General features: G+C 50.6%; 1 protein-coding gene across 1 annotated transcript in view; it reads right to left on the bottom strand.

Moving 5' to 3' along the window:
- The window catches only part of LOC111154485 (teneurin transmembrane protein 4), a 373,890-nt gene that overhangs the window by 214,043 nt on the left and 132,904 nt on the right, over window positions 1–26,943 (bottom strand). Inside the window, exon 3 of the mRNA XM_022514097.1 lies at window positions 9,006–9,261. Coding sequence (XP_022369805.1) covers window positions 9,006–9,261 — 256 coding nt within the window. The remainder of the gene's footprint in view (window positions 1–9,005; window positions 9,262–26,943) is intronic.

Here is a 26,943-nt window from a genome sequence, read left to right as displayed (position 1 = left end):
CCTGCCTCTTTCTTGCTTTCTGACTTTGTGTTAGAACCACAACCTCTTCCACTTTTATACTTCTTCGTCTATAAAATGGGGATGATGATACTAAGTTCACAACGTGAACGTAGGACCCAAGGAGTAATGTTGGAAGAATTTATAAGGGCTAAACAAAAATTACTAATGCTGACTGATGTACATTAGTACTAATTTATGTAGTGTGAGTACTAATACTAATACTTATAAACATTATGGAAGTACTAATGTTAATCTACCCTCTGTCCAAACTCTTATTCACTGTTCTAGAACACCTTATTATCTAATGTCAGTGTTACTCCCCACAACAACATTGCAAAGTCAGCCCTATCATCTTTGCTTCATAGGCTGGCAAAGCATGGCTCAGGGAAGTAACTTTTCCAGGGTCTTATCATAGAGTAAGCAAGTGGCAGAGCTAGAGCAGAGCCTTGGTCTGTCTGACCCCCGAACCCAGGCCCCTGGGCCTCATAACCCTGTGTCCCTGCCCAGGCGTTGGGTTTGCACCCTGTCCCCCCGGCCATACTTACAGACAGAAATGAGGAGGGGCTGTAAGTACTTTCCCAATGTGTCATTTCATGAGCATCCTTGGGGACAGTGAGAGCACAAGGCAACACTGTTTAGCAGCTGGAACCACTGAGTCCTGCTGCGGTGGTGGGGACCTCCCCCACAGAGAGTTCTGAGCTGCCTGGTGCCCAAGCTGGTCATGTTCATGGCCCTGGGGCCTTCCATGGTGTCTGAGGGGAACTGCAGGGGTGTGGAAGCCCTTCAGAGTGGTCTCATTTCTGCCCCCAGACGTCGGGCAGGTGAGTCTGTCTCAGGATTCATAAACAGGGATGATCACTTCTTATGGAAGCTACGACATAATTTAGATTGTGCTACTTCTCTGCTCACAACCTTCCAATGGTTCCATAAGAACAAAACCATGGTTGTACAAGATCTGGTCCCCTGCTAGCTCTCCAACCTCACGTTCTATGCTGTGTATACACTGGCCTCCGTGCTGTTACTCCAAACAGCTAAAGCCTTTGTTGTCATTTGCCTGAACTGCCTTCCCCCAAACATGTGCACGGGGCCATTCCTTCTCTTCTTATGGCTAACTTGCTCTTCCTAAATTACACCTGGCCCCTTGCACTGCTTTAGTTTTCCACACAGGACTACACACACACACACACACGACTACACAGGACTACACACACACACACACACACACACACACACACACATTTTTTCTCTGTTGCAATTTCAGTCCCCCAAGGGTAGAACTCTTATCTGACTTGTTCTCTGCCGATGTGTGCAGAGTCTAGAAGAGTGCCTAGAACACAGGAGTAGGCACTCAATAAATATATGCTGATGGGGCGCCTGGGTGGCTCAGTGGGTTAGAGCCTCTGCCTTCGGCTCAGGTCATGATCTTGGGGTCCTGGGATCGAGCCCCGCATCGGGCTCTCTGCTCGGCGGGGAGCCTGCTTCTCCCTCTCTCTCTGCCCACCTCTCTGCCTACTTGTGATCTCTGTCAAATCAATAAAATCTTTTAAAAATAAATAAATAAATAAATAAATAAATAAATAAATATTTGCTGAGTACTGTCAATGATGGGTATACAAAGGGAAGCATACTGCAGGCACAAAGTGTTTAATTGAGGCGAGCACAAGTGTTTTATTATTATAGCCCCCATTTCCTGTCGTTCACAAGGGAATTTCCAGTCTCTGCACAGTCCATGTGGCCCAGCCTGAGCAGGTCCTCACCACTCCTGCCCAAGGGCCCAGAGGCAATGGGAGCTCAGCCCTGGGCCCCGAAGTACTCCTGGAAGCCTGGCCTGCACCGCTAGGCTAGGACTGGGTTCTCAGACAGTCCTACGTGAGCCTTAAAATTCATCAGAAAGAAAGAAACATATTCAGAGCAAAAAGACACGAAGGGTCAAAATCGAAACGTTGATAGTGGGATTTTCCAGTGTCTGGATCAAGGGTGGTTTTTTATTTTACTTCTATGATATAAAGAGAGCGGACAGGCCATTCTCTCCTAAAAGGACACACCTATTAGGACAAGGCAAGAGGTGGTGCAGTGCAACAGAGTTTCTGGAGCAACGGACTACATGCAATCCTGAAACAGTTTCCACATGCACGCTAACTCGGGCATCTGGGGGGACACTAGTACTTGCTGAAAATACTGCCAGTTCGGAATGCCACCACTGCCTTCAAACACCCCATTCTGTACTTTTGAAATTCAGTTCTGAGTCAGTTAGCAATCATATCAGCAATGTGATTGCTGAGGAAACTGAGGCCCAGAGAGACAGGTGTCCTGCACCCACACACACAGCAAGTTAGCGGCAGAGCTGGAAAAAAAACCCAGGTGTCTGGACTCCCAGTTCAGGGCTACCCGCCTAAATCTCCTGTTCACTGCCTACTCCCAACGGTGAGGTTACAGTTCTTCTGAAAAACAAAAGCTGCAAGGATTCCCTCATAAGGACTCATGCTGCAGAAGCCTCCTTAGGTCACAGTCGCACATGGTCTCCAGCTTAACTGCAGCTGGGAACTCGGGGATGGACGCCGGAGTCACGTGACCCTCGCACTGGTGGGTGCTGTTATCTCATTTTAATAGATATGGAAACTGAGGCCCAGATAGGCTGAGTGACTGTCCAAGATCATACAGCAACCAAAAGGTAGAGGTGGGACTCAAAAGCAAATCTCTCCCAACTCACTGCCCACCCCCCCCAGCTGCCTCTCAGGAGAGAGGGGCGAAGTCCCAGGAGAGGGGGCACAGCTGAGCACAATACTGTTCCTGTGGCTCTTCTTAGATTGGGAAGGGGACTGGCTGCCCTCCAAGCCTCAGGGGAGGCCTGGGGCAAGGTCCCGAGCTGCCTGACACAGGGGCTTCCAGTTGCAGCCCGGGGCAGGCAGAGCTCACTGGCCTTCCAAGGACAGGACAAGTAGCTTCTGGGAAGGATGCGGCGGGACTGTTGCAGAGGGCAGTTCTTCAGACTGCCCTGTTCACCAGCTCATCTTCTCACCACCAGTCTGCTGTTCCAGGCCGTGCTTCCCCCACAAAGCCTGGGGACAGCCCCCCAGTAGAGTAGGACAGGCAAGCACCGTGCCCACATTCTGCAGCTGAAAGCCCCCACGTGTGCAGGGTGTCAGAGATTTGGCCAAGACCAAAAAAGACCTAGTTCTAGAGTTAGCATTTGAAAAAAAATGAATGAACAAAGAAACAAACAAAAAAATGAACCAGGCCTTCCAGGTCATAGTGATCCTTCTAAAAGGTCAATCCTATAATGTTGCTCTCCTATTCTAAAGATGTGAATTTCTGGCCCCTCCTTCTGTCCCCCTCGGGCCCCATGCCCATAGGGAGAAGGACAACCTCATCTTCCTATAACTCCAGGCCCTCCACTGCTGACCCTCATTTACAAGCATCTCCATGAGGCCCCCTGCCTTCCCACTCTGAGTCATTTCTCCAAGGCACTGAGCTTTCTTGGCTCCATGCCTTGCACAGCTGCCCCTCATCCCAGAACTCCTCCCTCCCCTGCAAGTTTCTACCAATGCCTGTCTCAATAATCAGGAAGGTAATGCTGGGGAGTGGCTAGGTCCATGGGCTCTGGAGACAGCTGGCCTGGGTATGACACTCACTTTCTGTGGTTCCCGAGGCAAGTTACTTCTGTTTCCTGTCTTCAGATTCATCTCTAAAGTGGGAATGATGAGAATGTTCCTACCTGTGCAGAACAGTTACCACAGCAGTCCTGTTATCCTTTGAAGGGCCTGCTTATAAAGTTGGCCCTTGGCTGGGATCTGGGAACAGAGGTTTTCAGGAAGGTTCTCACCATTAACTGATGAGCAGCTGACTCAGGGTCTAACTGTGTGTACAACCAATATGGTTTATGCTGAACACCTGCTTTCCTTCTGTGAGTTTGGAATTTGGGCCTTCGCCAAGCAGGAGGTGCCTATGTGACCAGCCCCCAATAAAAAATCCTGGGTGCTCAGTCTTTGATGACCTTCCCTCTAAGGAGCCCCAGTAAGGGCTCTATGGCATGCTCGCTATGATTGTTCCTTGATGCTCCCATGCACAGGGAGCCACAGCTCCTCTCTGCTCAGAGTACCCTGCCCCCACCCTGCAAGTCACAGCATTACCCAGAGTGCCACCTTCACTCATTCATTCAATCACTTTGTAAGGAAGGGTCTGCCTTCCTTACAAAACCATGAGCTTCTCATAGGACAGTGGCTGTGTTTTCTGCATGCCTGTGACTGAATCACCAGATGATGGGGACAGCTGTCCATCCCAGTTTCCTGCAATGCTCAGGAGTTGGCCTGGTCCACTAGAAGGTACTGTGTGTTATTCTGGAAACTACACCAAGCTTGGGTGGAGACTACCAGGATGGCCTCCCATCCCTGATGGGTGGGCAGGGCTATTCCCCAAATTAAGCATGACCACAAAACTGGCCTCAGGCTCCCAAACCAGGCTTGGGCTCTGATGAGCTGGAGCAGGGGTCTGGAAGCCTTGTGCCCTGGCTTCCCCTTCATCTGACAGGAGGCTGACAGGTTATTAATCAGACAATCCCTATGAAATCAATTAAGCATTTGATGCTGCAGAGTGTGAAGAAGTAGACCAGGGTTTAGTGGACCCTGAACACACAGATCCCACCAAAATGGACCACAGATGCACCTGCAGGCCTCAGAGCAAATGGGAGCCCAGCTGTAGGAAGCACAGGGAGGCCTGGTCTCCCCCAGGGGACTCAGTTACCCGAGGAGAGGGCCAGGAGCAGTGGGTTGAACAAGTCCTCCCTCACTAGTCCTTCTGCCTGCTGTTCTTTGCTCCCAGCATGAAATCTACCCCCTCCTGGTTATTCTGCCAGCTGTTACGCTATTTGCTCAGCTATTCATTTTTGACTCTCTACACGGACTGAGTTTGATAATTAGAAAGGAGCCTGTGACTGTTTCTCTGGCATGGGGGGGCGGTCCCCATCCTCATGGGGCTTGATAATAGCTGTTGACGACAACCACCTCAACTTGGCCCTGCTCTCTTGGGCTTCTTGGCCTTTGCTGAGGCTGTGCTGCCCTCTTGCCCTTCTTCCCAGCTCCACCTGGGAACTTCTGCTTGCTGTCAGTCCATAGCACCAGGCCACTAGGAAGTTGTCCCTTTGGCCCACTCACGTTACTCATAGCTTTTCATTCATTTGTTCCATCATTCATTCTTTTAGCCCGAGATAGTATTTTTCCAGCACCCATCAAGTGGCAAGCCGGGTTGCCTGCTGAAGATCCAGAAACAATTAAAACTGCTTCACGGCATGTACCTCCATCATGGCATCTGTCCCACCGCAAGAGTCTGTCCTCTTACATGTACTGCCTGCTGGGCACACAGTAGGCACTCAGTATTTGCTGAAGGACAAGCACTACATGGTAAGCACTTGAGCATTTACTGTGTGCCAAGACATTTTCAGACAGGATGGTATAGAATCGCTACGAGAGCCTCAGGAGGCACGAGGGTGGGTTAGAAGCAGCTGAAAATCCTTGGGCGTTTCTCCCTTTGAGAAGCGGGCCTGGTGTCCCTCTCCTCAGAGCTGGCTGACCTAGGACTGCTTCAGCCAACAGAACGGGGGCAGAAGAAACACTATGCACTTCCAGGCCAAGACTTTGAGTAGATCACGGGCTTCTGTCTCAGGGCCACAGAGCTCCAAGCTGCGAAGCAGGAAGTCCACGCCCCACTGGGAAGACTGGGTTTAGAGGCCTTGAGATCACGGTAGAGGGTGAGTGGCCACGGAGCCCAGCCACCCAGCCGTCTTCTGCAAGGCTCCAGCACCTGAGTGACGCCACCTGAGGAGCCACCAGCTGACGCCGCTGACTGACTCCCCAACCCTACGGGGAGAAGGACCCAGCTGGCCCTTCTGGAGCTCCTGCCTCATGCTTCTAAGTAAAATCAACTGGTGGGTTTTTTTAAGCTACCAAGTTCGACAGGCATTTGTTATGCAGAACAGATAATCAGAACACAGAGTTACGGGTATTTTCTCCTTTTCAGAGAGGAAGAAATACCAGGTCTAGGTCCACAGCCAGTGAGCAATGGGGTGGGGGCTGGAGCGCAGGGTGGGTCCCCCCCCCAAACCTGTGGTATGACAACTGGCTTCAGCGAAAGGAACATCACTTGTGTCCTCAGAACATCAGGGCCAAACTTCTTTCTCCAGAGTGAAGATAAAACCTACTATTTCCTCTCAACCCCTCTGGTGAGCAGGAGCTCAGTAAATATTTTTTGTGACTTTTTTCTTCACAGGGTTGATATGGGAAGCGGATATGTATAAAAAAATGGGAAATCATTTTTATAGTATGTTTTTTCATGCCAGGCGCTATGCTGTATGTTTCTTACCTGATAATTTCATTCACTTCCTCCCAGTCTGAGAGGCATGAATTCTTATCCCACATTGCATAGGGAAATCAAGGTTCAGGGCTGTAAACGGACTTGCTGGGCCAGTAAGTGTTAAAGCCAAGACAAAAATCCAGGTCCCCTGACCCTAAAGTCTGTTCTCTTCCTTACCTCACCACGCTGGTCAAAATTACCTGTGATTCCATCTGCCATCATGATGTGACACTGATCTCTCTTAAACCTTGCTGGTTTTGTGCCATCGACCAGTAAAGGTCAGAGTTAAGGTCCACAATTCTGATTGTGTCATCCATTGTACCAGGCACCTCTCCCAGTTTTAAACCATCTTTAGGTACAAAGAACTCTGGGGTAACAGAGAAGGCCCACCTCCAACATTTCATCTGGGTCTTTAAGAACAGGTCAGACTTTGCAAGAGCCAGAAGTGAGGAGGAGGGCAGCTCTGGCAGAGAGCTGTAGGAGAGCACATGCAAGGGCATAGGAGCATGAAAGGAATGGGCATCTGGGGGAAGACTGATAGATACACATAGACATATACGCCTATAGACATACACATATGGAACATTAAGTATGTATATAATCATATCTATACAGACTTATATACAACAGTATAGATGAGCATATATATATGCCAGCATGTTAACAATGGTTCCCATTTGGTGGTAGACATACGTGATTTTCTTTTCTTTTTTTCCTAAGTGTTTTGTAGAACGATTATCGCTTGGGTGATAAAGTGTAAGGGCCAAGGAAACAAAAGTTGCCTGTGGCCTGTACAATGGATGGGTGAGGACAAAAGGTCAGAAAGGCAGGTGTTGGCTGGCTGGTGAATCAAGAGAGGTCAGCTGGGACCACCCCAGCACCTCACACTAGCCATCAGGAAAAACGCCCCTGCTGCTCAGCCTCTATCTTCCTCTCCCTTGAAAAACCCGGAGAACCACCTACTTTGCTCCTAGGTGAGAAAAATGAACATTCAAGCAGAGGCAGGGGCTACTGGGCTCCATGCGGAGACTCAGAACCATTGATTATCTGCTGGCTTCTCTCACCCCATACAGTCATTCAGTAAGCGACCGGGAAATAACGGAGCCCTGATTAAGCTGCCTGGTGGGGGGTGGGTATGACACACAGGTATGGAACGCCCTCACGGAGGACAGCGAAGGAGGCAAAGGAGGACAACTTGCGCCTGATTTTAAGGGATGTCAACAGAAACAATATGAATTAAGAGACTGGGGGTGAGGGAAGCTGGACTGTATCTCTGAGAAATTCTGCTTCTGGAAAAACGATTCCAGAGGAGTAAAACACAAGACGGCACAAAAGGATGTTGACTCTCTCTCCTCACTGGATCCCACCCACTTGATGTGCAACTATCACAGCGATGTGCCAGGTACAGTCAGATGGGCACACTTTCCATGTATACATTGATTGCTTGTCTTTGAATGTGGGATGGTGTCTGTCCTCCCCACGGATCAAGAAGAGGGGTTTGAGAGAATAAAATCTAGGTTTCCCCACGACTCTGAGAGGCAGGGTAGAAGGGGAGGAGGTTCTAATCCCGCCAGTCCGGGGCACTTCAGCTTTGGAGAATGTAGGGAAATGCTCTGTCCCCCAGACAGCAGTGCTCCTCTCAAAGTGGTGGGATTATGGGCGAATCTGCTTGTTATCCTTATAGCTTTCTGCATTTTCTCTATCGAGTGCGTATGCCTTTATAAATATTTACAAAGAAAACAACTCATTTCCATTTGGGAAAACAGTGGCTCACCAGAGGGAAGAAGGACAGCAACGGAGCTGACCCTGACGACAACCCATGATGGAAGCACTCTGAGGCTGGAAGAAGGTGGAGGCAGAGGGACCCGGCCGGGAAGACCTGGGGAAGGTGGTTGTGGTGTGGGAAATAGCGCTGCCCATGAGTCTCCCGACCTGGGTTCACATCCTAGCCACACATCCACTGTCCATATAACCTGGGCTAGTCCCTGACCCTCTCTGATTCTCAGCCTCTGAAACTCCCAAATAGGATCACAAATCACGATACCGCCTTCTTCGTGAAGCGATGAGAATGACATCATATCTCAAGTATGAAAGCTCTTGTAACCCAAAGTTAGTTGATGATGTGTCGGTATTAGGAATTACAGGGTTTGGGGTGTAAAGGGGTAAGTCCATGGGAGGAGAGGGGAGGAGTGGACAGGAGAGGAAGCATTCCTGGAGCGCCCACCACAGGCCAGGCATGCCCCAGGCCAGGCACTGGGTGATCAGACCACAGTAGGGAAAGGCAGAGGTGTGAGCCACCATCAAACACTGACCAAGGGCCTGCTGTCTGCCACCTTTACACACTCAGCTCCCAACCACGTTTACAACAGCCCCTCCAGCGAGCAGCACCCCCACTGCACAGACCAGGAAAGGGCCCAGACTGCTCATACCCTCCTCAGGCCAGCCCGGACCTCAGGGCTGTTGGATTCCCCAGCGCCGGCTCTTCCTGCCTCACGCCCCTCCCCCGCCGCCCTCCCCCCTTCTCCCAGCCAGCCAGAGCCTCCTCTCCGAGCAGCGCCTCGCCCCCAGCCACCCAGGCCAGGGAGGTGGGGGACCCCCCCCCACATACCAAGGGCCCTGCTGCCCCTGTGGCTCGCCCCATCCGCCCCCCAGCCCCGCACCTGGTCTCCAGGGGGATGTTGCTGTTGAGCAGCCAGTTGTCCTGGGCGTGGGCCGGCTCCTGGACGCCGCCGGCTGGGGGCTCTCCCGAGAGCGAGGGGTCCGTGGGCGCCGGGCTGGGGTTGCTCCTCGGAGTGAAGTTGCCCCGGTTCAGGGAGTTGATGGAGGCCGCGTGGTGCTGGTTGGGGGTGTGGGCGTGCGAGAGCGGCGGCGGCGGCGTCCGGAGCCGAGGGTGGTTCTGCAGGCCGCCAGGGTGATCTAGGCACAAACACGCGCGGTCAGCAGGGCGCAGAGCCCGGGCCGGGCCCCCGGGGCCACGCGGGAACAGCGAGCAGCAACGGGCGCGGCGGGCAGTGCGTGTCCATGAGGTCGGGAGATGGTGGGCTTCTCGACAGACCCTTACTGAGCTCCTACTATTTTCGGTGCTAGGGACACATCGACGAACAAAACGGACACAATCCCATCCCCGGCGAAACTTAAATTGGAAAAGAGAGACACAATAAACAAGATGAAACAACTAGCCTCTGCCGTCTCCGCACTATTTCTTTGATACTTCTAGGACAGCGTTTTTCAAAGTGTGGTCCGGGACCAGCAGCTCTGACACCACCCGGGAATTTGTTAGAAGTGAGACGTCTCGGGCCCTGCCCTAGGCTTACTGAATCATGAACAGCTGGGTGGGCCCCACCGATCTCCTTTCACAAACTCCGGGTGATTCCAATGGACGCTAAAAATTGAGAAACGCTAACTCTATATAATGGTACATAGTAAATGAAACAAACAAGATAAGTGAAATATATCGTTTATGGAGGTGGTGATAAATCAGAGAACACATAAAGCCCGAAGGGGCCTATGGCGGGGGTGTGTGGGGGCTATCGTGGTGGCTAAGCCGTCACTGATGGCCTGGGGAGGGGGGAGGAGGTGAACTTTGAGTCAAGGGAGTGAGCGCAATTAAAAACCACCTGGGGGTTATTAAAAACTACCATTAACATTTATTGAGAACTTACTGTGTGCCCGGCGCCATTCTGAGCTCTCTACATGTTTAAATTGAGCTGATCCTCATGGACCCAGTGCAGAGCAGATACTGTTTTTCTCCCCACTTTACAGACAAGGGAGTTAAGATAAATCTTTTATTTACTCCCTTCAGCTACTTGGAACAATAGGTATTATTATGATGAGATTTAGAGATGAAAAACAGATTTTAGGATACAGCCCACACAGGGTCCAACAAGCCCTTCAGAATTTGACCCACACCTATCTTCCCAGTCCTACCTCTCATCACCTTCCTCCCCCACCCCTGCCCTCCCACCACGCCTTTCTCCCAGAGGCAAAGAGGACTGCTGCAGCGATGCAGGGGCTAGAACCTCATTTCCAATGAGGACGGGCCCCAGGAATGTGAGTGGTACCTTCTGAAAATGAGGCCTGCTGTGCCAGCAGGGGTGAACCCTAATGGGAGGGGAGAAAAGAGAGCAGGAGAGCCAAAACAGGCAGAGAGCATTCAGCCTTGGACCAGGGAGAAGGCGAGAATAGCAGGGTCATTTGTTTTGTCCAGCTGTCCTCTAGCAGCACTTTAATGGAGACATTTGGAATCTGGGACAGAATCCAGCAGCAGAAGCAGCCTCCTGGGCTGGCCGAGTGTCCCTCCTACCCTTGGCCTTTCAGGCTGCTGGCTGCCAGCCAGGGCACCGAAGCAGTGAGAGGGACCGGACCACTATTGTCCAATGCTTATCAGCAGGCCAGCAGAGAGGGGTGACCTAGCCCTCACTCCACACCCCCCACCAGGAGTCAACCTCTCCGTGGCAGGTTTACCTAACTGATATTGATAGTTGGGGCCCATACATTGTACTAAGTGTCCTTTCACAGCCTTAACTGTTCAAATGCTCACTACAACCCCCAGAAAGCAGCATTATTATCAGTCCCACTTTATAGATAAGGATGCTGAGGTCTGCAGAACTAGGAAGTGGTCCTTACTAATCCAAAGCCTGAATTCTGGCTACCAAACCATGATGCCTTTGTATAAAACACAGACACCAGTTGAATTGTCTCAGTCCATGGCCGAAGGCAGGCCCTACCCCCCTCCCCAGTACAGACAGCAAGCATCTGAGGTCAGGGTCAGGACAGGTTGGCCTGCAAGCCTACAGACCTCTGCTTTGGGACTAAGTGGGACATGCCAGGCTCTGGCTTGGTAAGTCTTTAGAATATCACTGCCGAGGGTCCTGAAATAATGAGATTTTAATGGGAAGGCCACTAGTCATATATCTAAAAAACTAACTTCTAAAAGGAAATTCTCCTGTGAAGATAAGAAATGTCCTGGTCCGAATCCTCTATTTTCTGAAGCTCAGCTCAGATAACACTTTCTCCAGAAAGCCTTCCTTGATCTACCCTCCCCAAAGTTCTTTTTCCCTCCATTGAGTGCTAACGGTAGGTAACCTGGACCACTCACCTTTTCCTTCTCCCTCACAGCTGGCATACTTATATCCCCATCTTGCCTCTTCTGGTGGGTATAAAATCCCTATTCCCTCTGTGCTGGCGATCACAGGTCCTACAACTGACCAGGTACTCACTGTAGGTTTATTGAGTAAACGGCTCTTGTGAATGGCTTGGACAGTCTATCCAAGAGAACAAACCTAGTGAGCAGATCAACCCAGACTCTCTGGAGCTTGGGCCTATGCAGTCCTTTACTGACTCACCTGGGTGCTTCAGCTGGGCCCTTTGTTTTCCCCCCTTCCCTCACCCCTTCCATGCTGAGAATGCTAGGAAAAGGGACTTTGAGGTTTCCCAGGTTCCCATAGGAAAAACTCCATTTTTTGGGACTCACAACCCCAAAAAAGAGACATGATCTTCCTAAGAGCCACTGTCTCCTCTGGTCTGAATGGAGTCCCCTCTGCCCCTAAGGCTGAAAGGGAGGCTAGGGGACAGACATAGAGGGTCCTTCTTTTTTCCCCTCCCCCTCTCCAATATGGACTCCTATCTTGAGAGGGAAACTCAGAACTAGTTCACTCATTCAGCATTTCCTAAGTGTCAGTCCTGGTAACCCAGGTGTCAGGAACGCAGTGGTGAACGGCATACAGATGGCCCAAGAGAGGCCCAACTTTCTACTGGTCGCCACAAACTGGTTATGTGGCCTCTGGTAACTCACTTCACCTCCCTGGCCCTTGGTCAGTGAAAGGGGGTACACATTCCTCCATTGCCACTCTCTGGCAGATGAAAAGCTAGAGCTCTTGCTGAAGTGCCAAGTACTTGGGCTTCCACTGCTCCCTGAGGGAAGCGACCACGTGCCATGCATCTCTGTATCCCTCATCAATCTTTACAGAACGTGGGGGAGACAAGAGCAGATTAACTGGGTGCACTTCCTGCTGGCACGAGCAATGGCTTCTCTCTTGCTACCTGTGAGTAGAGGCATCGGTACATTTGCAAAGCTGTGCTGTAAATTCCAATTTACACCCTCTTTTCACAGATAGAGCCTCCAAGTATATCTCTGAATCGAGCCCAGATATGAGTCATTTTTACTGTTCTGCTGCACACACTCTTAGTAAAGGCCACTTGCTTATCTGAGGTTTGCAAGCCTGGTTTTCCAGCAAGAAGTTTTGCTTCCTACAAGTTCTCAGATATATCTGCAGTTGCTCCTTCCCTCCAACACCTCAGACATTTTTTTTTCCATTTTATATGAGCAAAAAGCGTGAACACTGAAGCCTCCAGGAGCATCTCCCTGAACCGAGATCATCAGAAGCCTGCTTCAGAATGCTTTTCCCACAGTAGGTAATAGAATGAGACCAGGCTTTGATGTCAGGCAGCCCCAAGTTCAAGTTTTGGCTTTGTCACTTATAAGCGGTGTCACTTTGATCAAGTTACTTGACCTCTCTGAAGCTTCAGTTTTCTTACCACGAACTGGAGATACTACCTACCTTCTGGGGTTGTTATGAGAAGTAAATGAGATCATGGATGTAAGGTGCTCATTAGCACAGCGCCTGGAATACAGTAATGCTAAGCACTGGTAACTATTAATTCCACAGTTATGATAAAGGCATGCTGAATGAATGAACTGTAAAGTGCTGAATCATCCCCATGATAATCACTCTACAGCATTTGCAACAGGGGTTCCAAGGCAAAGAACCTTGAAAGAAAAAGAGCAAGAAAACATTTCACACAAAAGCACCACTCTTTTATTGCAGCCCAGTCCCCCTCCGGATGGCCCACTGACTTCCAGGAGCCCTGGTCTCAGGAAGGCGCCTTTGACATGCAGATCAGAAGTGAGGAGAGTGACTGCAGCCCGACCCAAAATCAGACACATGGGGGCGCCACGTCTTCAAAGGGTCCGTCCTAGCATCAGAGAAGCATGTCAGAGCAAACCAAGGTGCTGCTCTGACCTGGGTTCAGGCGTATCGCTAGGGAGAAGGCTCTTGAGGTCGTTCAGTCCATCAGCAACACTAAGCAGCTCTCTGCTGTGTGCAGAGACTGGATGAGTTTTAAGATGAGGATGAGTCCCAGCCTTGGCCAAATGGCCCACGTCCAGAGGCACGCTGATGGGTAAGAGCAGAGCTCAGCCGTCTCCCAGACCCAGGCTCCACCCTGGCTTTGGCTCTGACCAGCCACATGATTTAGTGCAAGTCCCTTAACTTCTCAGAGCCCCTAATTCCTCATGGGTAAAATGAATATATAATAGTAACAGTAATAAAAGGAAGAAGAGGAAGAAGGGCTACTGTAGACGGGAAACGTGGCGATCCAGAGCTGAAACAAAGATGGTCCCTGACTTTGAGCTGCTCGCCGTCCAGTAAAAAAGAAGACACTCGGAGACTACCAAAATGGCAATGATGATGGAATTGCAGTTGTTAACATTTACTGAGTACTTACTACATGACTGGGTCTCAGCATTCGAATTATTTAATCCTTAAGATGCCCCTACAACGAAGGTACTAGTATCATTCCCCATGTTGTAGAGGAGGAAACTGAGGCACCCGCGTGGTAAGCCGTTTGCCTGAGATTACACCACCGCTGAGTGATGGAGCCGGAATTCGAAACCAGAGCTGACTGGTTCCCGGACCCACACCGTTAACCCCTGCTGTGTACAAAGGAAGTGAGCGGACTCAGGTGAAGCGCTGATGTCGATGCCTGTCACACAGCGAGCTCCCCACAAACGGTGGCTCCAAAGATCCCCGTTAGCCTTCGCTACAGCCCTGCTGGAGCTCCGGGGAGCATGGAGGCAGCCGCCAGACCGACTGCTGGGGCTGGGGTGGCTTTGGGAGAAACACCTTGCTGCCTGTGTCTAGCGGGCAGGTGGGAGGGGTCTGGAAGCCTAAGAGAGAGCCTGTGGCCCACGATGCATGTGGATGAGCAGTGGGATGGCCGGGTGAGGTGGCAGCAGCATGAGAGGATACACCGAAGGCAGGCCTGGGGTGCGGGGCGGGGGCGGTTGTCTGCAGTGCCCCTGAAAGAACTTGGCCTTTCCCGGGAGGGTGAGAGGGTCCCCGGTGGGCTGTAAGCAAGAGAGTGCTGTGATCACTAGGGTTTGAGGAAGATTTCTGGGGGCCGGTGGAGGGTGAGCCAGGCAAGACAGACCACAAGCCGGGCTGGGGCTGACGGCAGGATGCCTGCCTGCTAGAGAGGCTCCAGCCGAATGGGTCATTATTCTTTTTATAAGAGCACACTCATGAGAAAAGATACAAACTTCCAAGGTTTTGGCTCAGGCAAAGAATTTTAATGTGTCAACAGCCCTGCGATCTAAGGCCAGCCATGGCTCCACGCGAGGGTGCCAGGCTGGGTGCCCACAGTCAGCGCCGCGAAACTGCTGACAGGCGCCCCGAGGTCTCCTTGCTCTGGAGTTCACGGTGACCCGCCGTGCACTGTGATCGTTCATTGGGCCCTAAAGATTGTCAGATATGAAAGATGATGGTGTTTAATTACCATAAAACACAAAAACTCCAGCTGCCTGAGAATGCCAACAGGAAGACTTATTTGGCTCCCATTAAAATGCCATCGAGCACCACTAACTCGGGACGGTGATGTAGCAGGGCTGAGAGCTCAGCTAATGAACCTTGGCCTCCACGACCAATTTAGAGAGGCCAGAAAGCTCTTTGTCACCACAGTCGGCAACCAGGGTCTGATGGTCTGACTTCCAGCCTCTATGCTGCCTCCTTCAAGCTGTACAATCTCAGACAATTTCTTTAGCCTGCAGTCTAAGCTGCTCCATCTGTCAAATGTGTATGAAGGCACCTTGCAAACTGTGGGATCCTGCGTGAGAGGTGAAGACGACTATCACTGTTATTATTATTAAAAGATTTTATTGAGGGACGCTTGGGTGGCTCAGTCGGTTAAGCCGCTGCCTTTGGCTCAGGTCATGATTCCAGGGTCCTGGGATCGAGTCCGGCATCGCAGGGAGCCTGTTTCTCTCTCAGCCTCTGTCTGCCACTCTGCCTGCTCATGCATGCATGCTCTCTCTCTCCGATAAATAAATAAAATCTTTAAAAAAAAAAAAAAAGATTTTACTGAGGGGCACCTGGGTGGTTCAGTTGTTAAGTATCTGCCTTCAGCTCAGGTCATGATCCCTGATCCCTCGGTCCTGGGATCGAGCCCCACATCTGGCTCCCTGCTCAGCGGGAAGCCTGCTTCTCCTTCTCCCACTACCCCCGTTTGTGTTCCCTCTCTCACCGTGTCTCTCTCTGCCAAATAAATAAATAAAATCTTAAAAAAGAGAGATTTTATTGAGAGAGAGAGCCAGCACGAGCAGGGGCAGAGGGAGAAGCAGGCTCCCTGTTAAGCTGGGAGCTCTACATGGGACTTGATGCCAAGACCCTGAGATCATGATCTGAGCTGAAGGCAGACGCTTAACCATCTGAGCCACCCAGGTTCCCTGAGCAGGAGCTTTTCTGGGACTCCCCTTCCAGTTTTCTTGATGAGGGGCAGTAAAGGGTACTTTGAGGTCACAGTGTGGCTGCTCAGAGGAGAACGCTGGGTGAGCACAGGCTACAAAAGTGCTCTGCATTGAGAGGCCGTGATGAGGGGACCATGTAGAACCCATGCACAAGACTCATGGTGGGGGGAGTCGTTTTGCAATGGGAGTGTCTGAAAAGGGAGTGTTTTCTGGTGTCACAAGGACAGGAAGCACAGAGGGCATTTGGCAGGAGGGGCTGGGAAAGCCAGCACAGACGAGCAGGCGACCCAGTGATCCTGAGGGGCGTGAGGTCCAGTGAGCACTTAGTGTAGTCCTTCCTCGTTAGTGAGAACAGGCAAACAGCCACCGTGAGGCCGTGTTCTCGTTTGCCTGCTCCACTACCACCCCATCGGCGCTCACTCTCTGCCCTTCTCCAGCACAGGAGAGCTGACTGCTAAGGCTTGCATCCCTTGGGCTCCCTTGCCCCTGGCTTCCACGAGGTGTGGCTAAGGGTTAGCACAGCAGGGTGCTGCAAGATGGGGAGTGATGTGGAGGGGACCCCCTCTCCCCAACCCCTGCAAGGCAGCATCTGAAGCAGTAACCTCTTCCTTCATGGCTACAGCACTTTGGAGGTGGAGTGGTCTGGAAGCTTCTAGGAGGAACAAGAACTTGAACTGAGCACAGAAGTACAGATAGGGTGGTAGTGTATAAGGGGGAGGGAAAGGTCATTCTAGGCAGGGAGGCTGGCACAAGCAAAGGCCCACAGGCTGAGAGACACAGGCTCCTTAGGGCAGCAAGAATGGTACAGAGGTGAAGGGGAGCAGAGGGAGAGGCCAGAGGCCACCTGTGAGAGCTGGGGGTACCCCTGGGACTCTGGAGCCAGAGGGGCAGCTTTCAGGATGCTTAGGGTGCTCACCCCAACATCTGGCCTTTTAAAGCCAAATATATGTTACAGGAGTGAACCAGAACCCCCAGGCTTCATTACAATGTGCATGGGATTCCTCATCCAGCAATGAACGCTCCTGTAGGGTGCAAGTGGGGGTGAGGGGCATCCTGCTGCCTTTGCCGATGCAGTGTCAGAGCACCTGCCAGACAGAGCTGTGATCAGCACTGCTCTCTGTTCCCAGGGTCATGGTAATTTACAGACAAACCAAGTCCACAGCATCAGGACCCATCTTTCTCAGCGTGTGTATGAACACCTTGGCTGGGCCACCACTGAACCTGGACAGACTGGCTCCCAACCTCCATTGGCCCAGACTTCATTCTTGGGCTTGTCCCTGTCAGCCACTGTCACCCAGCCGCTAATGGCCGTGTGACCTTGGGCAAGGCACTTAACCTGGCTGAGTTCCAGGTTCTCCAGCCAACAAACAGGAGGCAGCGGTGGCTGGGAGTCTCCTCCATTTCTAAAATCAAGACTGTATGATCCTTGGCAGATGAACCGGGGACGTTTGTTGATGAGCAGCTACATGCAAAGGATGTGCACAGCGAGCTGTATATTGGACTATGCTGTGTGATTAGGCACCAAAGAAGGCGGAAGGATGGAAGAAAGAGGAACATAGTGCTTCCTTCCTCCCGTCCTCTCTTCTGGCTTCCATTCCTTTCACAAGGGTCACTCTCCACAGGCCCTGTGCTTGATACCAGAGACCCAGAGGGAGCAGACAAAGTCCCTGCCTATAAAATTGGAAAAGGCCACCTGCAGCCACGGGGGAGATTTTTTTTCTGGGTACATGGCTTTCCCCCAACTTAAAGCTGTGTCCACCTCAGGCAGAATTTGTCCTGGGAAAGCTTTCCACATTGTCAAGTAAGTTTTCCTTCCTCCCACTGTCCCCTTCTTACCCTTTTCAAAAATGGTCTGACCTTTAAACTGTTAGGTCAAGTCCCGAATCAACAAGAAACCATATTCGACAGGTAAGATCGGAGTGTGTGCCTCACGTGGGGGTGGAACTGAGTTCAGTGGAAGTCTGCAGTGCGCCGGGGTGGATAAGAAGCTCATGGAAGCGTAGCCGGTCGCATTCGCAGAAGTAAAGCAGTAGGAATGAGGCAGGCGACAGGCACACTGTGCTGACTAGCTGGACTGGGTCCTGAGGAGGGATGCCTGGACTGTGTGTCATGCCTGCATTACAGAGGCTGATCCTACCCTGAGGTCTCCGGGGGTAATGTTCTCCCTGGCTTCCTTGGGCGGTGAAGGGTTTAGGAACTGTGTTCCTCCAGGTGTAGACAAAGGACCAATGCTGTTAGCCTAAAAAGGAGACGGGTTAGGGGAAAGAGCTTCAAGAAAGAACATATGTCTAGGAGTCCCGGTGAAACACAGAAATGCCTGGTGATTAGATGTCCAAGTTCCGTCACTCAAGCCACACAATGCATAGCCAGGAAATCACACACGATTACATGGTGCTGTAGAGAGTCCTAGATTAAAGAACCGTCCCCAGCTCTGCCATGAACTCACTCTGTGCCTTTGGGAAAGTCCCTTCCTGTGTCTGGGCCTCAATTTGTCTGCCTGAAAAATGAGGTTACTTCCTCTTGTAGGTGACCTCCTGAGGCTCTTTGCAACCTGTGACAGCCTGATTCCTTGTGGCTTCCCTTACCCCTTCAGGGAATCTCCTGGAAAGAAGATGACACGTACAACACTGTTATTGCCCCCAAACAGCTAAAGGGTGGAAGAAGGGGCAAACCTATTCCTTGGGGCTTTAGCACCAAGAATCAGGACAAAGGCCAGAAATTACCTGGAGCCCCCAGCACTCAATCAAGGAAACCCTTCTTCCTGCCAAGCTCTGCAGTGAGCTGCCTGCCACATGAGCTCCCTGTCGCTAAAGCGGCAGCTTAAATAGCTAGCCTCCACCTTGTCCCTGCACCCCAAGCCTCTGCCACTCTGGTGAAATGCACACCGAGCCAAACCTCATATCTTCCTGCTCACTGGTCCCCAATTCTACTGCTCTCCTTAGCTCCTGATCTCACCACAACCCCGCCGGGCCACCAAACCAGACCCTGGGGAATCACCGCCGCCTTCTCCCTCTTCTGCCAGATCCTCACCACTCCCACTGTCACTACCCCGGGTCAGGTCTCATCAGTGGATGCTGAGGCCAGGCCACAGCCAACACTGGTGTCCCAGCCCACAGGCTCTCCCGCCTCCAATTCATTTGCTATCCGTCAGCAGGAGTGAGCTTCCTATAAGAAAACAATCTCACTGCTCCCTCACGATAAAGCTTCTGGGGCTCCCCAGCGCCCATAGGACAAGACCCCTCGCCATCTTGCCTGAGCCTGCCACTCCAGCACAGCACCCACAGCTCTCCACTTCCTCTTTAAAAGGGTGCCAAGGTTAACAGGCTAATTATAAACCGCTCATGAAACTGCTCACAGCCTGTCTCACACCCACGGCTTTGAACGTGCTGTTTTCTTAGGCACAGATGCCTTTCTTTGTCCCATTACCCGGTTAACTCAGATTGGAGTCACCTTCTCTAGAAAGCCTTCTCTGACCACCATCTCCACCCCCAGTGTGGGCTCAAGGCACCTCTTCTGGGCTCCTCCAGCCCCCAGAGTTCACCCTGAGTGGTCGTACTCTGTACATCTGTCTCTCCTACCAGACTCTGAGCTCCAGGGACAGAGGTCTTATCTTAACATGTCATGGGCTGTGAGGCTAGAAGCAGATGACTCTTCTTTCTGGGATATGTGGCAGGCTCTCTCACCCACGGGCTGCCACTGATTCTCAAGGGCCATGGTGGCACTGGGGCACTCTGATCTTTCTCTTCAAACTTGACCTGATGTTCTTCAAACTGCATGGGAAAGACAGCTGATCACTGAGGTGGATATAAACTCTTTATATTTTAATCAACAGCTGACGATGCCATGAAGAGATGAAGAGGAAATCGTGACAGCGACTCTCAAGGCTCCCACAGGGAAGAGCCCACTTTGCTGAGACTGATGTCAGCACAGAAGGTCAGGGCAGTTTATGAGGCCATTTTCCTAACCCCGAGCGCCCCCCCCCCCACCGCATGGCCCCACAGCAGGCCGAAGACCAGCACACGGACAGGTGTCTTCTCGTTAACCGTATTCATGTGCCTCCCTGCATTGTACATCCATCAGGAATTTTGAAGAAACAGCTTCCTCTTGGCAGTGCAGACACGCTAGATGGAAGCAACAGGCCGCTGGAACCCACAGAGCATTGTGCATGGGGGTTAGGTACCCTGGCTCAGGCTCAGTCTGCTATGGGTTCAAATCCCACTCCCCCACTTACACACTGGCTGCCCTACACATCGTTTCTGGATCCTAGTTTTCATGCAGTGAATTCCATCCAAACAACACAGTGGCCAGGAAGCCAAGGGCTAAGTCAAAGGGAACTTAATTTGAAACCAGGCTCTACCACTTCCTAGCTCTGTGGCTTCCTGAACGTCTTGATTTCTTCATCTGTAAAATGGGGATACTAGCCCCACAGACTGCTTAGTGCTGTTTCAGGGACTTAAGGAGCATGGTGATTGGTAAACAGATGGGACTCATCGGAGGTGAACTAATAACTCACTCTCAGAGCTCCTTAGAATTACATCTAATTACAGTCCCCTTAGGCTAGAGGATCTTCAAGAGCTGAGATCTTATCTGTGTCTGGTCTTTCCTATACCTTCAGCTGGCTTCCCTGTAAAAGGCTATTGAGCTCATCTATAAGTGTTGAATGAAACTAAATAAAGCCCTTGTCTGTGTAGGTCTGGAACCCAAGAGGTTGTCGGGGAGAAGAGAATTAACATTTATTGACATGTGATGATGAGCAGGAGTCTTATTTCATCTCCAGAGCAACGCTGTAAGGTTGGTCTTAATTTCCCCATTTCACAGACAAAAAACCTGAGTCTCATAAATCTGCTCCTGTCTTTGTCTACGAACTTCTTCAAATTTTTTTCAACAACGGGATAGCTCGGGATCTAGCATCTGGAACCACTTTATTAAATGTGACATCTTGGTTCAAAAACAGAACAACAAACAAAACAAGAACCATGCCCTTGGTCACACCACTCAGGAAAGGATAAAAGCCAGGGCCCCAACACACAGATCTCCACTCATTCTACTCTCGATGCCCCCTAGAGGCAGCAGAATGAGAAAAAATAAATTCTCAAGTACTTAAGCTATAGGTATCAGGCAATTTATTGAACGCAAAAACATCCAATTTTTTTTGTTATGACTAAGCAACACTCGTATCAATGGCTGCATAGATGAGCACAACAAGCTCTACTGTTTGATAACACACCGTACCCACAACCCTAAGAGGCAGGTGTTGCCATCCTTGCGTGCACGAGTAAACTGAGGTGGCTTTCCTCAGGGGGATTGCCCACGTAAGCAGAGACTCCAAGCCCCGTGCCCTTCACAGCCTCTAGAAACCACATGCAAAGGCCTCCTACCCCAACCAGAGGGCACCTGCCCCACCCTAGCAAGTCTCGGGAATCACAGTGACCGCTGCTCAGGCGGTCTTCACCTTCTCGCTCAGGCTGTAAAAGGGCGCATTTAGGGGGAAAGACAGAAAGCCATCCAACTCATTATACAGATCACAGAGATGCTTTTCATCATTTATGACATGATCGCATGTGGATTTTCCTTCTGATACAAGCTTGGGAGATCTTAGGCAGGTGTTTCATCCATCAATGTCCATAAACCAAGACATAAGAGAAACAGATAAAAGGAATTTGTCCTCCTGAAGTCCTCTGCAAAGTGTCCAGCTCAATCTCCAGGCCACTGAAATGTAGTAAGAGTACTAATAACAGCCTCAGAGCCCCGAAGGCCTCCAGGGCGACTAGCTACAAAGCTAAGCATCTTTAAGTCACTTGCCCCATCTCCTCTTCCCGAGTCCTCTGAGGTGGAAGGGAGAAAGTTTGGCATGCAGTCTCGAGAGCCAGACAGCCTGGGTTCGAATCTCGGCCCTGCCACTTCCTAGCTGTGCGGCCTCGTTCAAGACACTTGGCTCTTCCTGCGCCCCACCTTCCTGACTTGGAATACGGACATGACACCGATGGGGTGGTGGGAACGACTGACATAAGGGGCGAAGAGCGTGCCTGGTGTGTGGCAGGGAGTCACAAGACACTAGCTATTGCTATCTCTGTTTTACAGACGAGGACACTGAAGCTCAGAGAACTTGCTCGTGCTCCACGGCTACTCAACGGCAAGACTGGAGTTCAAGTCTAACTTCAAGCCCCGCCCTCCCGATGGCGACGGGGTGCTCGCCACACCCCACCTCGCCTTCCGCCCGGTAGAGCAGGAGCTCCATCAGTGGTATTACTATTACTCATACTTGAGAGTGCCTCAAGTGCCGTCCTCCTTGTCAGTGCCCTCCGAAGAGGACTGAGCCCGGCTCCTGCCCCTTCTCTTGCCGTGGCCTCACGTGCAGCCTACAGCGGATGTCCCTGCAGCAAGGGCACAGTCGGTGCTAACTTCATTTCAATGCAGAAAGTGTACAGTTGGTGGGCGCCACCTGGGCTCATTCCCCAAGCTAATTCTTTTCTCTCAGCTGTGGAATATTTTATTCTTCCAATTTCAGAATCTACTTATGTTAAAAAAGATAGAAGAGAAATCCAATCGGCCCAGCTCAGGTCTGTGAAACAAATAATGCAGCCACCGTAGAACCTTAATCCAACAGTTCTATTCATAACCACAGTGATCACCGCTCTGCCTAATTTATACGGCCCAGGGCCTGCTAAAGCAGACGTCTCTTGGCAACCCAGGATGCGGTGCCAAGGCTCCCTGACACTGCCGAAGGGGCGTAGATCTCCAGGCCTGGCATCTCCACGAATCTGAGGCAAATTTGGATTTGGAGGCCCATCCCTCAGGAATTCCGCCCACGCCCGAATGTCACACTCCATTTTCTTTTTCTTTTTTCTTTTTAAACAAGGGAATGGAAGAAGTAAAGTTTTGCCTGGCTGCTTCTTTTGTTTTCTAGGGAAAAAATTTAAAATAGAAAGGCCAACCTGTCTCAGTGTCCTGGAGAGGCAAAGTGCTTTGGCGTCCAGCTGAATTTGAATCCTGCCTCTGCCACTCACTAGCTGTGTGATCTAAGCAGGTGACTTAACCTCTCTGAGAGCATCTATAAAACAGAGATAATTATATCTACTCACAGGTTGAAAACAGAATGAGAGAACAGTGGGTTTCCTACTAGACTGTGGCCCTTGTATTCCCAGTGCCTAGTAGAAGCACTACTTTATTGTACATCTAATATAAATGTTTGCTGACAATGTCTACAATCTTAATGTCCATGGTTTACTGAGAGAGAACTATGTGCCAGGGTTTGTGCTAAGTTCTTTTCATAGCATGATCTTACTTATGCTAAAGACGGCACTATAAAGTATATATTAGTGTCCTCTTTCCAGCTCTGAGACAACCGAGGCTCTGAGAAGTTAGGACACTTGTCTGGAATAGTACAGCTCATAGGAGGGGGAGCCACTGGGAGTCCCAGATCACAGTGACAAAGCCAGGATTCAAACCCAGGCCTGATAACTCTCCTTCTCTGCCCTGCCTCCTCCTTCCACAGCACCCACCAAACTTGACATAAGGCAGACAGCGTATCCCCAAGGCCAGTTAGTTCCCCTTTCTTTCTCTTTTGGACCTCTTATGTCTTGGGATTCCCCTGGGGCATTTCAGAATTCAGGATAATACTTCAAGATACTTAGAGGAATTAGATCACCATTTCCAGCCAATATCTGTTGGACATTTGCAATGATCTTGCTCTGTGTTAGTTACTATGGCCCCCCCAGATTTCTGGACTGTCCTGATGAAATCAAAATGAGAAATCAAACTCTTCTGAATGACCCGGGGGAGGGAAGATGCCCACCCAGGCACCCAGGTGATTCGTGCCCTGCCCATTATCTTAAGGTGGCAAGGTGGTCAGTAGGCCTGGGTCCCAGTTCCCGGCCTGCCATGATCTTGCTGGCATGCGGTGCAGGCACCACACCTCTCCGGACCTTAGTTCCTTCCTGTCAAAATGCAGCAAATGTGGAGTGTTGGGCCTGATTCATTTGCTCAGTGAAGATTTCTGTTAGTTGTTGCCACACTCTTCACTCCCAGAATCCTATTAATAATCCCCCCTCAATTACTCTGTATTTTGGAATATTTCATTTCTCACACATGCTATATTCACTAATGAATCATTAACTGGTTCCCCCCCCCTTTTTTTAATCAAACATATGTAAAGCTGATAATCAGAATTTCTGACAGGATCCAGAGAATTCAGTCAATGGATCCCTAGCGCCCAGCCCATTGCTGACATGAAGTAGGCCCTGTGTTTACTGAATGAATCAATGGGTGAATGAATGGACAGATGGATGAATGCTTGATACTAAGCAGAAGGGCACCAAATGGTGGGAAAATATGGAGTCAGAAGGACTTGGCTCTGAGTTCCAGCTCTGCCACTGACATATTGTTGATATTAGAAGAAGTCACTTAACTATCTAAGGCTCAACTTTCCCATCTCTGAAAGGAGGACAATTAAACCTATCTTACGTGACTGCTGTAGAGCTGAATAATAACAGGAATGGTAAGGAACATACTGTAGCTAACACATACATAGTGCACACTCTGTGCCAGGCCCAAGTTTAATATATGTACAGCCGTACATATATTAACTCAGTCTTCATAATAACCCTGTGGGCTAGGTACTATTATTACTCCTGTTTCACACATGGTGAAACTGAGGTATGAAAAAGATATTGTGGGGACACCTGGGTGGCTCAGTCAGTTAAGTGTCTGCCCAGGGTCCTGGGATCGAGTCCCACATCTGTTTCCTTGTGCAGCGGGGTGCCTACTTCTCCCTCTGCCTGCTGCTTCCGCTGTTTGTGCTCATGCTCTCTCTCTGACAAATAAATAAAATCTTTAAAATATATATATGAAGATATTGTGGAACTTGCCCAAGGACAGACTTGCATCTGGAGACTGGATGCAAACCTATGTGGTCTGGTTCCAGAGTCTGTGTCCTTAATCCCTCCACTCTACTGCTCTACTGCAGCACAGGGCATGCTAACTCCCACGCTAACTGAGCAGAAACCTAAAGGTTGGCCAGTGTAGCCTTACTGCAAGACGGTATGCACATTTTCCACCTGGACTTTTTATGAGATTGGCAGTTCCCCGCAGCACCCCGATATCTTCATGCTCTGCCATGCCCAGGAAGCAGCTGGGATTCGGTATGAGGTGCTGAGACCAGCTCTGCTGGTGACTGTACCACAGTCACCAGTGCTGTCCACTTAGCCTCCATTTCTGGAAGACATACAGGATTCCTCTTGCTCAAGGCTGTTTCCCTCCCTCAGGCCTTCACCTCTTTAATGTACCTATGTAGCTTTTGCTTGTCTGGCATCCCTTCTTCTTCTTCTTCTTCTTCTTCTTTTTTTTTTTTTTTTTGAGAGACAGAGTAAGAGAGAGAGTGTGTCCACATGCATGAGTGGGGGAAGGGGCAGAGGGAGAGGGAGAGAGAGAATCTTAAGCAGGCTCCATGCTCAGCGCGGGGACCGATGTGGGGCTCAATCCCACAACTGAGGTCATGACCTGAGGCGAAATCAAGAGTCAGCTTCTTAACCAACTGACCCTCCCAGGCGCCCCTTCTAACAACATAAATTCTCTCTGTTTTGGGGAGCCCTACTCTCAGACTCTGAATTTGGATGGAATTGGCTTCAGGGTGGCTACTGAGAGCACCTCCATTCTTCCAACCAGGGTGTCTAATTCAGGCAGGGCCATGCGACCCTGGTCAGGCCAGTCCCTCTTGGGCTTTTGCTGTAGCTATGGGGGGGTTGGAGTGCAGGGGGAGAGGCACTCTTTTACCTGGTTTACAAAGTGGGTAGCATATAAGCCTGGAGGGGTTCCTTTTATCAGATGAGGATGACTGCATAAGAATAAGGCCAAGGCAAAGGGAAGTGAAGTCCAGAGATGGAAAAAGATTCAGAAAGACATTATTTGAATGCCTGGATCTAGTTGCATTGATGCAAAAATGATCCCCTGGACCCTTCACTTACATCACCCAATACATTGTCTTTCCTTGAGAAACCCGGGTGGAATTGTTTCTCTCCCCACAGCTGGGAGTTCTGATTTCTCAGCCGAGAGTGCCTTTCCTAGCCCCCTCCTCCATCATGAGGCTGGAAGTCAACTCAGAAACCGCAACACTATGTCAGAGCCCTTCCGTACTCTGCAGACAGACCTGGCCTCACCCTCTTGCGGCCCCGGAAACCTGAAATCACAAGGTGCCTGCACTTGCGCCTCAGCACACCGTGTGTGTGCACACTCATGCCCCCCCCCCAGGGACTGTGAACCCTTTGGGGTGACTTCTTCACCCCAATCCAGTGCTAGCCACATGGTAGGTACATATGCTCTGACATCACCCACGTTGAAGCCCATGATCACAAACATCCCCTCTAATGAAGAAAGAATGCTCCGTTGCTATCAGGAATAACCATTTCTACCTCAGAGCAAAATGTCCTGTCGTGATGGCTGGGTGGTAGATCACGGGAAAGCATCCCCTTCCAGGTGGCAGAGTATGACCTCTGTGGAAACGGGAGCAGCTGCAGTGCAGAGCCCAGAGGCAGGGGGAAGGGCTGTCCACTGGATCACGGTTCCAGTTTGCTGCCTTGGTCAAGTTCTCATCCCCCCATGGCATTACTCATGGACGCTGTTACGAATCACGCTTACTCACATTGATTTCTTTTTTTCTCCCCGAGGACGAACTACCTCATCCCTCCCTAATCTAATGGCTGAAATTAGGCAAAAGCAGCCATCTGATACATGTTAGGCATCACCCTAGAAAGGAAGTCATCAAACAAGACATCACAAAAAAACCTTTTAATGTTTCCATTCTTTTAACTGCCCATGCAAATCAGGCAGAAGGATTCCAACTGGAGAAAAAGAGGCTTGAGGCTGTGGCTGTCACGACCCTTCCTGTGTCAGGTCACCCAGAGAAGGTATCTTTGTGCTGGGCTGTTCTCCCCCAGCAGCAAATGCTGAGCCTCCTGTGTGTCGGACACATTCCAGGCTCTGTCACCTGTGTTACAGCACGGGGAAGTTTTGCTGCCACCGTCCTCATTTCATATGAGGCTTGGAGAAGGGAAGGGATTAGCCTGAGGTTAGCCAGTCAG

The sequence above is a fragment of the Enhydra lutris genome, unplaced genomic scaffold (assembly GCF_002288905.1).
Source record: "Enhydra lutris kenyoni isolate GAN:26980312 unplaced genomic scaffold, ASM228890v2 scaffoldscaffold37, whole genome shotgun sequence".
In the NCBI taxonomy this organism is placed as follows: domain Eukaryota; kingdom Metazoa; phylum Chordata; class Mammalia; order Carnivora; family Mustelidae; genus Enhydra; species Enhydra lutris.
This window is presented reverse-complemented; position numbering and strand designations above follow the sequence as displayed.